We start from the raw sequence: 14,081 nt of genomic DNA, 5'->3' as shown, positions 1-14,081 counted from the left end.
CTTCTTGGCGTTCAGTCTCACACCCAGCTCCCCCATATGTGCGAGAACGACATCTCGATGCCGAGCTGCAACCTGCTCTGACTGAGCTAAAATCAACCAATAGTTGAGAATGCAGATGCCCTGCATGGGCAGGGGAACCAGAGCCACGTCTACACATTTTGTGAACGTGCATGCTGAGAGTGCAAGGCCGAAGGGAAGTACTCGATATTGGGCTTCGCCCCCGAAAGCGAACCTCAGAAACTTCCTGTGTTGTGGAGGGATGGAAATGTGGAAGTATGCATCTTTGAGATATATTGTGACAGACCAGTCCTCGGACCTGATCTGACCTACAACATGCTTGATCGTGAGCATTTTGAACTTCAATCTCATAACTGAACGATTTAAGACCCTCAAGTCTATAATCAGACGCAACCCCCCATCCTTCTTTGGAACTGTGAAATACCGGCTGTATGAACCCGGACTCCCTGTCTTGAGGAGGGACTACATCGATAGCCTCCTTCTCTAATAGGGTTTTCACTTACTGTTCCATAACCAGACCCTGCCTGGGGCCGACTATCGTCGGAATTACCCCGTTGAATATCGGCAGTGCTGAACTGAATACGGTAGCTTTTTCTACTATGTGCAGGACCCATTGACATACATTTTGGCAGTAGTTTTCACGCTGCTAAATAATCTACTGGGGAATCAGTCTCTCGAGAATGACCTCTGGTGTAAGAGGCCCCCGCAGGGGGACCGCTGCGCCCTGGAACACTGGCAGGGTTGGCAGACCGGCCCCCAGAGGGCGCTGAGGCGAGACGGGCACCGTGTAATGCGGTGTACGCCGCTCTACCCCAGTAGGGGCCGCACTCTGCAGTCGTGACCAAAACGTGTCAGGACTTCTTAACTGAGGGCCTCACAGCCTGAAGTACGGCCCTCAGATCTGCCTTAGGCTGAGAAAACCCTGGTTCAGAGCGTTGCTTCAGCCTCCGGTCCCGACGCAGGGGGAGCGCGGACGGCAATGCTCTGACTATAGACTGAGAGGGCTGCTCCCGCCCAGCAGCCCCTCCACTATATATAATTTCTCAGAGTGAGATAAATGTCATTATATTCCTCAGAATTTAATGCAAACAAACAATCAGACGAGTAAACACGGTCTGCCTTGTTGGTATAATTCATATCTAACTTCTCATAGTCAGATAGATACTGAATTCAATTCCTCAGAATTAATGCAGTTAACCAATCAGATCAGTTAAGACAGTCTGGTTTTGGTAAGATTTACATCAAAACTGAAAATGATGTGATACATGCGTTGCCTCGGCAACATACGAGCCGCTTAGTCACACAAACAATATAAATCTCCTCAGAGATAACTAGCTGCAGCTGCGAGTTCACAGAGGGGGAAGGAACCGCTGCGCTTGCTTCCGAACCTCGAGAATGAACTCTAAATCTAGGGAATACGGGTGAAGATAGGCAGAGCCATCTTCCCCCCGTCCTTAGATATGCGAGAAGCACAGTCAGCCCCCTTATTTTTTCCCGAGAGCTGACTGCGTGAGCTCCGTTCCTCATTAATGCTGCTCGTTATGCAGTTAGGCATAATATGCTTGTGAAACTGATGCTTGTGTAACTGTTTGTGCAACTGCGAGCTCATCGACGCCCTCCTTTTCAATCTCCTCGGAGAAAAAAAGGCGGTGCGTCACGGCCGTCACTCAGGGGGAAGGACCGCGGCACTCGGGCTTCCGCACCCGGAGATCGGGCAGATCTGGCGGGTGAGGTAGGAGATAGGGATGCGCCCGTCTCCATACCCTCCAGCAGATCTTATCTGCGAACCCAGAGAGTGCAGGCGCATGCACACACAGAGCGCTTGCTGAAAATACGCGAAGCTGAAGACAGCTGCGCGGCTCGTGCCTTTATAGCTTCCTGGTCGCTTACGTCACCCCGCCCGTGACGTCATGCTCTTCTATAAAACAGATTAGATATGATATTCAGAGTCGCTCACGCTAAACGCGTTCCCCAAAGCGTTTCGACGCAGCTCGAGTTCCTGAAGAGGAACTTGTTGGTCCCTATTCGCTCAAAACACACACACACATACACACAATAATGAGTCATCATGTCGAAAGACTTTTAATCACTCTCACCAGCACAATGCAAATGATTGTCAATTGACAGGTCTCTTTCACCAGGAGACAATGGATGAGTTTTCCGGGTTTGAAATGCAGAATAACTCTTTTTACAGGGTTGAGCTTTTAAAGGAAGGCTATATGGAAGAGCATAGCAAATATTATTTTTGTTTTCCAAACTACCCCAAAGGCAAGAAAAACCTACTATTGCATTTCCACGACTTTCAAAAATCTTAAACATACGGAAATAGAACAGGGCAGTCAAAAGAGAGAAAGATGTTAGATCTATCGTCACTTCCACAGCAATAGCCCATTCGAAATCATTCATGACGTTATAGTTTTGTAGTAAAGACTATTGTAAGTGTTTTTAAGCCACATACAAGAAAAGAAAGTCGCTTACGTTGATCAACCTTAAAAGATATGTTTTAGTCACTAGAAGATCTTACCGATGCTGTTTCCCACTCCTGTAGTTTTCAGGTAAATTATTGTTTGAGATGACGTTAAACTGAGTTACCTGTTTACTATCCAATAACAAGAATACTTGCACTTTCGTGACAGCGTCACTCGCACACCCATATTTAGTAGGCATACCATTTTAGAGAACAAACCTGTTAGACACGAAGAGCCTGAGAGAGTTTATTAATATATATATTTTTAACGACGACAACAAATTCAGGCATTCAACTTCTTTTGAGGTAATTAACATTCAGAATTAAGTTTTATTATTGTTGTATAAGTATAAAATCACCAGATTGACTTTGTTTATTCAAAAATATTACTTTGTTTATTATTTCATTCATGTAACTTTTTGCGTCATGTTTTTTGAGTGATGGCGTGTGGCGGGTTTACGTCCGCTCCGGTTTGTTTTATTGAAAATGATGAAAATGGGAAGCTGCGTGTGAGAAAAGAGGCCATAGACATTCTGGATGGGATCAAGGAGCCGGTGGTGGTGGTGTCTGTGGTGGGACTCTACCGTACTGGGAAATCTTACCTCATGAACCGCCTGGCAGGACAACAGACAGGTTTTGCTTAAAGAAATGGCTTAAAATCTTCCTCACGTGCTGTCAGGCTACTAAAATGATATTGAAAAAAAATATTTCAAATAATTTTTCTTGTCATCTTGGGCATCTTAATTTGTTTTTTTTTATTTTGTCTGTCTCAGGCTTTGCTCTCGGCAACACTATTGAATCAAAAACCAAAGGTATCTGGATGTGGTGTGTTCCTCACCCTAATAAAAAAGGACACACTCTGGTGCTGCTGGACACAGAGGGACTTGGGGATGTAAAGAAGGTGAGAGCACAGAATCCACAGTGTTTTCATAGCAATATTAACTCTATAGCAACAGGATCTTTCAACTTTCATCGCCTGATCTGTGCATTCAGTTTTCATTATCTATTCAACCTGCCATGGATATGTTATTTAAACTTCGCTCACAGGGCCACAACACTACTCTCAAATGATGCTCAAACATTGTTTAGTATAAACAAACTGTTTTAAACTAAATAAATGCAGTATGGTCTGTTGCTGGTAAAGGTAAATTTACTGTATTAAAAAAAAAAAAAAAAAACGAAAATAGACAGCTGCTTATTGTGGCTGACAGTCTTTTACCATTTCAGGGAGATGAGAAACATGACACATGGATCTTCTGTCTGGCTGTTCTTCTCAGCAGCACTCTAGTGTACAACAGCTTAGGAGTCATTGATAACATGGCACTGGAAAAGCTGCAGTATCCTTCTCACACTATAAACAAACAAAACATGCACATACAAATGCAATAGATTGAAAACACTCTCTCGTAGCAGCAATATAACTCTTCCTGAACTGCGCTGAATGTAGCTATGTTACAGAACTGACGGAGAACATTCGTGTGAAGGCAGAAGAGAGTCAAGATGAGAATGAGTCAGCAGATTTCATGAGTGTTTTTCCATCTTTTGTCTGGGCTGTTCGTGACTTCACTCTGCAACTGAAAAAGGAGGATAAACCAATAACATCAGACGATTATCTGGAGGGTGCATTGGAATTAAAAAATGGTGAATAACAGAGTTGACACTAAACGCATACAGTACATATTTACTTTCAGAGTGCATGGACATCTAAATTTTATGTAGAAATTAAGATAATGTGGAAATACACAAATTACAAGTCCTTTTAGACACTTAAGTTTTGAACACGTTTCAGCCATCCATCCGACCCAGTTTGTAGTATTTTCATTCCATCTTAGTCCAAGATATGGTGTAGTGTCATTTTACTTGGCTGCTTACAACACTAAAAAGAAAATTGTTAACACAAGATAACATTTAAATCTATTATGGTCTGATCAAAGAGTGATTGCAGCAACATTAAATTTCTCTGCCTAACATAAAAAAATGAACAAACATTAAAAGTGCAATAGAATGCAGGGTAGCACTTTATTTTACAGTCCTGTTCCTCATGAACATACTGTGTACTTATTATAGTAATTACAATAACTATGTAATAACTAGGTACTAACCCTGAACCTACCCCTAAACCTAACCCTACCCCATGTAGTTACCTTGTATTACCAGAACTTTCTTAGATAAATACACTGTAAGTACACTATAAGTACATGTTAGTACACGTACTGTAAAATAAAGTGCTACCGAATGCAGAAATCACTTTTATAAGGGGTTTGAATACAATTGGTGTCACCAGCTATGTATTGTACCCGGAAATAACGCCTCTCTCTCTCTCTCTCTCTCTCTCTCTCTCTATACAGTATATAAATAAATCAATTCAAATAATTTTATTCGTTTAGCAGATGCTTTTATCCAAAGCGACTTACAGTGCATTCAGGCTAACATTTTTTTTTACCTGACATAATATATAAATATATAAAGTATATTATTATGTAAAGTATAATATTATACACTTAATATAATATGATATTGTATTGTACTATAGTTATTATATCCAAGTTGTCTGTCTGAAGCGCAGCATTAGGTTAACATTTCAATAAAAGACTGTGTACTACAATTATGAGCCATTCTATAAGGTGACATTTTTAGCACTTGACAAACGGATAGGGACTCCTAAGTGGCACTTAAAGCACAGCTTACGTGCGACTGTGTTAAATGCATTTTTGGGAAACACACGTGAAACAATAAGGAACGATTGCAAGATGACTCGTAGAAAACGTTCTTAAGCACTAAGATCAATTGTTATCTGCACTGTAAACCCTGATAAGTTCACAGAACTCAAAAAATATTTTGTAACAGATTACACAAAAACATTTAAGTGATGTTTTTAAATGTTTTAAGTTTACATAAACTTAAAAAAATTAATTCCAGTTGCCTTAAATTATCTCAGAGTTATCTTAAACAATTATATTTCTGAACTTATAATTAGGGAGTCATTCACTCATAATTTGATCTATTTTTCAACTCCTATAATGTGGGAAATACACTCAAAATTAGGCTTTTGCTGTCCATCCTCAGTCTAACCACAGGCTCTACTCTTCACCACAACGGTAACACTACAAATCCAACATAACATAAACCTTTGTAAAATCTAATATAACACAACATTTATGTATTAACTTATGTCCCTCTATGTTAATCTTGTGTAAAAACACACAAAATAACACTTAATTTCTATATTTATTTTCCTTGTTTTCTGATGCAAAGCATGCTGGGAACTAGAAAACACAATCATTTTAAGTTCACCTCACTACAACAAATTTTTGAGTTAACAGAACTTATTTAAATTAAGTCCAATGAACTTTCGTTATTATTTGAGTGCAATTAACTAATTTCATTTGATTAATTTCACTGTTCGGTTTTACAGTGTGGAAACCTGGCCCTGATTTGACAAGAACATCGCCAATTAAACGATTGAGCTGTTTTGTTGTTGGATGTAGTAATGAGCATTCTTCATTTATTCCCGACATTCTGAGCCGCTAAAGATGCAGAGGATTAACGTTACTTACGTTTTTGAAGGGAATAAACCAATCTGCCTAAATGCGTTTGTTCACGTGATTCATTGTGATCAAGCTTCATCTACAGAAGTTAGTTAGAAGTTTTTTTATGCATCTTTTTCATGAATCTGTCCTAATATGTACCAATTAGCAAGTTTCACGGCTGAAGTTTACAGTCTGCTTGTCACCCCACGGAAGAGAGGGGTGGGTGAGCAGAGCTCACTAGCATTTAAAGCAACATGGACTAAAACAGTTAACTGAAAACAGAGCTGTTTTTGACAGGGTAAAAATGTTGTTTTTACACAACCATTGAGAAATTTTAACCATAGTGGATATCATATGATATCATTGATGATTAATAATTATCTTATTTTAGGTAGCTCACCTCAGACTGTGCAGTATAACCTGCCACGCCGCTGTCTGCGGAATTTCTTTGCGGAGAGGAAGTGCTTTGTCTTCCCTCGACCTGCTAGTACACAAAACATGTGGAAAATGGAGGAGTTGACTGAGAAAGAACTGGACTCAAAGTTCCTTGAGCAGGCAAACACCTTCTGTCATTACATCTACAACAATTCAGAGACAAAAACTGTCAGTGGCAGTCGTACAATTACTGGAACAGGTTTGTGTCTTTACAGAATTACTTGTAAAAAAAATGCATAAAAACATTGTTATAAAATTTTGATTAGCATAATTTCTATCGCTCTGTAGAAATCTGAGCATTTTCTACTGTGTGATTCATAGCTTCTCTAAATGATTAATTGTGCCAAAAAGAAAACCCAATTTTTTATCTTACCATCCTTTATTCAGCTAAACAGCATGTCCAAAGTACCCTTCCCATTGGTTGAAATAGACATATGCGTTCAAAGATTGTAATTAACTGATGTTTAGAGTTTATGGCTGTTACAAAGACAAGTATGATTACTCAGGACACTAAAATTAGTCTGGTATTTGGGACATTTTATGTGTTATTTTAAAAAGTCACTTATTACACCATTAAGCAGAGCAATGAAATGCGAAAGAAATAATAGATGTCTGACTTAACTATTGTGTTTCCTAACAGCTCTGGGTAATCTTGCTGAGGTTTATGTTGAGGCGATCCGCAGCGGGAAGATTCCGTGTCTGGAGAACGCAGTGGTGTCTCTGGCTAAGATCCAGAATGTCCGTGCAGTGGAGGAGGCCCTGCAGCTCTACATGACAGAGATGTTCAACTCAGTTCAGCTTCCAATGTGCCCAGAAGAGCTGTCCAACATCCACACAGATGCAGAGAAGGCGGCCATTGAAGTTTTCATCACTGTGTCCTTCAATGACAATTGCCAGATCTACCAAAAAGAGCTCATGGTACCTGCTGAAACACACATCAAAGTAACTAAGATAGACAGACAGACAGAAAAAGAGACAGTCAGGCAACAGAAGACACACCATGTCTTAGGAACATGGCAAAAGAAGCCTATAGTCTTGCATAATAAGAGGTAGCTACCGTATTTTGTAGACTAAAAGTCGCACCTGGTATAAGTCGCATCAATACGTAAGTCGCATTGGACTATAAGTTGCATTTATTTAGAACCAAGAAACAAGAGAAAACATTACCATCTACAGCCACGAGAGGGCGCTCTATTTTTTCAGCCCTCTCGTGGCTGTAGACGGAAATGTTTTCTCTTGGTTCATTTCTCTCGGTTCATGTCAATTAATTTTGATAAATAAGTCGCATCTGACTATAAGTCGGAGGACCAACCAAACTATGAATGCAGATCATTCTGATCAAAACTGAAAATGCACATATTTAAAACAATTTTTTACAAATTCTCTTATTGCTTCTTGCATTTTAGGGAAAGATTAATGATGAATATCAACAGATGTGCCAGCAGAATTATGATGCATCTCGCATGCAGTGTGAGGAAGTTCTGCATGATGTGTTTGATGCATTGGAAAAAGGAATTTCTGACGGATCATACCTGAAGCCTGGAGGATCCCAAAAGTACATAGACATGTTCAGACAGCTGGCAGAAGAGTACAGAGCAAGAACAGGCTCACAAATAATGGTACAAAACACTAATATCACAATCACAAATAATGGTAAAAAACACAAATAAACAACAAACAGATTTGGAATGACAAAAGGATAAGTAAATGTATTAAGTTTTTGTTTTTTGTAACAAATCCTAATTTAAAACTGTAATTGTGCAAACAGACATTTTGAATGATGCTTTGAATATAATATATGTTTTTATCTACAGAGTGAAGAAGTGTTGAGCAAGTTTTTGAAGACAAAAGAAAATATTGGAAAAATGATTCTACAAGCTGATCAATCTCTCAGTGCAGCAGAACAGGAGAAAGAGGGTACAAATCAAATGAGCTGTACACTTCTCTATCATGCTATCAATTAAGGCTGATTGACAGAATTATATGATACACAAGACGATACACATATATATATATACTCATAAATTTCTATTCTAAATATCTGTTAAGCTTTCATACTGCATATTGCTGGGTGTGCATGCACAAGTAAACTGCAAGACTAAATGTATGTGAACACATGCAGCCATTAAGCTTTCTTAAATATAGGGAATTATGGGGAGTTATGGGGAGTTATGGGGAGTTAAGGGGAGTTCAGGGGAAGTCGTGGCCTAATGGTTAGAGAGTCGGACTCGCAATCGAAGGGTTGTGAGTTCGAGTCTCAGGCCGGCAGGAATTGTAGGTGGGGGGAGTGCATGTACAGTGCTCTCTCCACCTTCAATACCATGACTGAGGTGCCCTTGAGCAAGGCACCGAACCCTCAACTGCTCTCTGGCTGCTGCAGCATAAATGACTGCCCACTGCTCTGGATGTCTGTTTGTTCACTGCTGTGTGTGTGCACTTTGGATGGGTTAAAAGCAGAGCACGAATTCTGAGTATGGGTCACCATACTTGGCCATATGTCACATTACTTTATTTTTAGTCGATTTTTCTAATGAACGTGTTTAGCTGTTTCAGCTATATCCACTGACAAGCAGATAAATTCAAGCATGCAGCCATGTAGTTAAGATATTTTTAGTAGAAATGGATGTAAAAGGATGGCAGTGACAATCCACACAGCAAGAGTGATGTGTTCAGTAAAACACAGTTAAAAGTTTTCTTTGTCCCTTTGCAGGGGAGAAGATGAAGACAGAGGTTCTAAAGCAGCAGAAAAAAAGCCTAAAGAAACAGAACTGGTTACAGGAGCAGATGTTTAAAGACATGCAGAGAACCCATGATGAGCATGTGATTCAGATCACTCATCAGATGGAAAGAGAGCAGGACAGAATGAGAAGAGACAATAAACGAGTCCTTGAAGCCAAACTGAGAGTAAGAACTGTTTTAAATGGATTTATATAACCCAAAATAGGTTGTAAATTTTCAATCAGACACATAATAACTAGACTAGAGGCATCAGCAATAATCAAAAGGTGAACATTTATTACAGTTTTTTTCAGTCGCTAACAAGCATTTGTCCGATCAGTTGTCACATTTTCAAAACTCTAAACACAATTAGCACAGCATCTGTCTATTGTGGCCATACCATTCACACATTTCATGTCGTTTTCACACAATATGGAGTCATTGAACACATTTCCACAATGCTTACATTTTTTGAACAGACAAGCTATACCTCCCAACAAAATTATGGATCGTTTTTGTAGTATTTACAAATGTTAACACACAACATCCCACAATAGCAAAAACAATGTTCCAAACCTTAGATACAGTATAAAAACCTCTGCTTCTGCGATGATATCAGTTAAAAAACAATTTATCTCAGCTGATTTATGTTGTGTAAATTGGGCCAACCACAGATGATTCCAATCTGGCTTAGACTCATTGGCAGGGGTTATTTTCTATTACATTGACACTTATACAATAAAAGGAGGACTTTGAAGAGTGATGTTTTTGGAAACAGAAACAGAAAAAGACAAACACTGTAATGTATGGACGAGGAAGAGTAAGAGCAAGGGGCCCAGTGAGAGAAGCAGGATCAGTGAGAGGAGCAGTGAGAGGAGCAGAGAGAGGAGCAGGAGCAGTGAGAGATGCAGGAGCAGTGAGAGGAGCAGGAGCAGTGAGAGGTGCAGGAGCAGTGAGAGGAGCAGGAGCAGTGAGAGGAGCAGTGAGAGGAGCAGAGAGAGGAGCAGGAGCAGTGAGAGATGCAGGAGCAGTGAGAGGAGCAGGAGCAGTGAGAGGAGCAGTGAGAGGAGCAGAGAGAGGAGCAGGAGCAGTGAGAGATGCAGGAGCAGTGAGAGGAGCAGGAGCAGTGAGAGGAGCAGTGAGAGGTGCAGGAGCAGTGAGAGGAGCAGGAGCAGTGAGAGATGCAGGAGCAGTGAGAGGAGCAGGAGCAGTGAGAGGAGCAGTGAGAGGAGCAGAGAGAGGAGCAGGAGCAGTGAGAGATGCAGGAGCAGTGAGAGGAGCAGGAGCAGTGAGAGGAGCAGTGAGAGGAGCAGAGAGAGGAGCAGGAGCAGTGAGAGATGCAGGAGCAGTGAGAGGAGCAGGAGCAGTGAGAGGAGCAGTGAGAGGTGCAGGAGCAGTGAGAGGAGCAGGAGCAGTGAGAGATGCAGTGAGAGGAGCAGGAGCAGTGAGAGATGCAGTGAGAGGAGCAGTGAGAGGAGCAGGTGGAGTGAAAGGAGCAGTGAAAGATTGTTTTTATTTTACCCCCCACCCTTTTTATCTGGGCTTTTTGCTGTTGTTGTTTTTTTGTTCAGAATGCTCTTATGTGTTTCATGGATATTTTGTTCACTGTAAGCAATACTGTCAAACCTTTTCTGTTCTATCATACCGTGTTTCTACTGTACCTCCTGCAGTAAACAGTAAAGGAAAAAAAATAGCTTTTTGCTGGAATGCTTTTGAATGTGAACATTACTGTACATTTGGACATACAGTTCCTAACCAAGAAATTTAGTGTAAAACAGTGAATTGCATGTTTTGCATGCAAATCCCTGTAAAACTGAAACATAAAAGTCTATGCAGTTTTTGTAATGTCAACAATAGCCAGTATTTTGAAACCTGGTGTACTTTGATTGACTGCATGTACCTTTTGAGGTGAAAACAAGTGTTATTCTTTGACAGAATAATTTAATTTTGAGTCAGATTTCCAGTGTTTTGGTAAAGTTGGTGTGTGCAGAGAAAGATGTGTTCGATTTTGAAATGAAGATTTAGTATATATTTAACAAAATGTGTTTTTGAGAAGAAAATTATCCATTTGGCCAATTGTGTTTTGTAGGTGTGAGTCTGTGTTAAGAGTTTAGAAAAAGTATCTGAAGTATGGTTAAGCGCTTGTTAGCGATTGAAAAAAACTGTAATAAGTGTAACAATATACAAACTGTATAATCACGAGAAGAAGGAGGCGGGAACCGGCGGACATTTAAATACAATATAATAACCAGGCCTGGTCCACTCTTGTCCTTCACTGTCGCTCCTCTTTTATATCCTTCCGATCTCCTCCATGGGACTCGAGACTGGTGAGTGGTGCAGGTATCGCTCATTTCCAATCACTCCACCGGCCTTGCTCTGTTCCCACGGCTCTCAGCCCTGTCCCACTCGTCACAATAGGCAATTCTCTAACTCAGCATTTTTTACAATGAATACATTACTCCTTTTTTTTTTTTACTTTTATGAATGTTAGCCTTAAGGTTATATATAAACTAGTGTGCTCCAAAACAAAGTTCACATTTACAAGATATAAACATTTAAAACTTACAGTGCTTTTAATAAACATCATCAGTTTAACATGCTAAGAATGCTAACCTAACATATAAGTATATAAACCATAAATGTTTAAGAATCACTTAGGCTACCCCTAGGCGATTCATGTTCAGGTAGATCTTAAACTGCACGCTCATGCCAGAAAACTATTAATTTGCCAAAATGCTTGGTTTGACTTTTCGGAGATCATCTACTCTTCCCTATGGACTACCTCTGACCTACTTTCTCAATGATATTAATTTCTGCATATTGAATTTTAAAATGTTGAATTTGATGTTCCGAATTTCCTCTTCATCTTGAAAACTTGAAGCTGGATTTTTAAAAGCTGGATATTTACAGTCTAAGATTTCAGAACAAAACATGTGTTGTTTGAAAAAACATCTATAAAACTCTGCCATAAAAATATGCAGTTCTGTTACATTTCAAATGTTTAATATTCAAGTAAAAAAAATGTAATTCAGAACTATGTTAAATGCCACATAATAGTTTTGTTAAATGACATTTGTCAACATTTGAAATTTATAAGAAGAGAAACTAAAGTAGAAGCCAGCAAGAAGAATAACAATACTAGATGGTGTTTCTCCTCATGGTTTTAGAGGAGCAGCTGGCATGTAGGCCACAAAAAAGGTGGCATCAAAAGTGGCAAAAAGGCAAGGAAAAAAACCTAAAAGCCATGACTAAAAGCATAATTTGATGGTGTCCTGAGTATTTGAACTGGGCTTTTGGACACATCCCAAATGTTGTCTTGACCAATTAGATATTGTCTTTGGTTAGGGTGTTGCGATGTTTCTCCTCCTAAATCAACATAAATCACGTTATCTTATCAGTCACATGGTCCGAATTTTCCCGCTCTCTCAGAGAATAATTTTGGACATGATTTCTATAACAAGAATATGATACATTTGACAAAGTATTGTTTGAAAGAAGCAGTTAAAGCATGACTTTCAAACTCATACATACCCAACATGAATATAATCCTATAAACTATTAAATTGTTATTCAAAATACATAAACAATAAGTGATTAGCACATGATATGAAGTCAAATGTGTGGGTTACATACATAATATGGAGTTATGCATAGAAATGATTAGTTGCTCATAAGTCCTTTTATTTAGTCATTTAGGTGCATATATACATGGAAAGGCAGTTTCTGTGCAATTCTGTGGACGTAAAGGACATGTTCTGTGAAGACCAGAGAGGTTAAAAGGTCTCCTAAGGAATTTCAGTGTGGTTCTTGTCCTCTAGGTGGCGGGAAGTCAATCCAAAGAGCTTGTGATCATGATTACTATCATGGATTTACATGTGATGGTCATGCTGTGCTTCTCTTTTACCATCATCTTGGTTATTTGCCCCAAATTTGACAATTCCTTTCCTTCCTGAGTTGTTCTTTGGTGTAAATGTTGCAAGCTGTTCTGTGAGAGAGTTGGTTGATTAGGCTTGCTTCAGAGCTGGCACTAGGATAAGATTTACAAAGATTTACCTGTTGTCTTGGGCCTTTCTGTGAAATTCGGCTTCTCGTGTTTCAACCATGTTCTTGATCCAATCTTAAATTGCCTATTTTGTTCTGATACTCTAAATGTATGTTACAGGAAAGTCAAGCTCTTCTAAATATGGGCTTCCAGAGGGAGGCTGCCCGGATGCAGAGTGAGATTAACAGACTGAAAGCAGACATGGATAAAGAGAAATCATCACAACACTCCAAATTTGGCCAGGTTTTGAATTGTATCGGCATTGCAACAACAGCCCTTGCACCAGGCTTCACCCCTAAACTGGTTGGTGTTGGTATTTCCATGGCATCAAATTTTGTTTGAATACAAGCTTATTCACACACACCTAAACCTATATAACAGTTGAATCAGAATTACAGCAGTTTGTCATTCCTTTAGTCAGTGAATTAGTCAAATCAGTTCATAGGCATTGCTTACTCACAAGATGCCAATTATTTTGAAAGACCAGTATATCAACCTCTAAGCAAGAACCAACATTTGTCATGAACAAAGCTGTTACCAAGTTATTCAGGACATGGGCCCTTTGTAACTTTAAACAATTTATGCAATGTATGTAATGTTAGATTTTGTTGTATATTTTTATTATATTTTATTCGTTTTCTATGTGAATACTACTGATAGACCTACAGTATATATCAACCAGGCTGAAGAACTGGCTGAATATCATTGTCAACTGATAACTGTGTACAGCTTACCGATTAACATTATTAAAAGCTCTCTGTAATGTTAGTGCCAAAATCTATCAACAGCACTTTCATCAGATAATAAAGACGTTTTTTTTTACTTTTAAGTGAATTTTGTGAATCTCAGCACAATATTTAGTTTTGAGTTT

General features: G+C 39.3%; 1 protein-coding gene across 1 annotated transcript; it reads left to right on the top strand.

The window, feature by feature from the left end:
- Positions 1 to 2,967: 2,967 nt before the first annotated feature.
- Positions 2,968 to 13,701, top strand: LOC113045043 (guanylate-binding protein 1-like). Its single transcript, XM_026205161.1, has 10 exons — positions 2,968 to 3,118; positions 3,259 to 3,386; positions 3,713 to 3,822; positions 3,933 to 4,126; positions 6,407 to 6,649; positions 7,091 to 7,368; positions 7,857 to 8,069; positions 8,265 to 8,367; positions 9,161 to 9,354; positions 13,331 to 13,701. The coding sequence occupies exons 1-10, from the start codon at positions 3,091 to 3,093 to the stop codon at positions 13,550 to 13,552; spliced, it is 1,713 nt and encodes a 570-aa protein (XP_026060946.1). The 5' UTR covers positions 2,968 to 3,090; the 3' UTR covers positions 13,553 to 13,701.
- The last annotated feature ends 380 nt before the right edge of the window (positions 13,702 to 14,081 follow it).

Source organism: Carassius auratus, chromosome 27 (assembly GCF_003368295.1).
Source record: "Carassius auratus strain Wakin chromosome 27, ASM336829v1, whole genome shotgun sequence".
NCBI classification, from domain to species: domain Eukaryota; kingdom Metazoa; phylum Chordata; class Actinopteri; order Cypriniformes; family Cyprinidae; genus Carassius; species Carassius auratus.
Note: the sequence above shows the minus strand (reverse complement) of the source record. Positions and strands in the feature narration are given on the sequence as shown.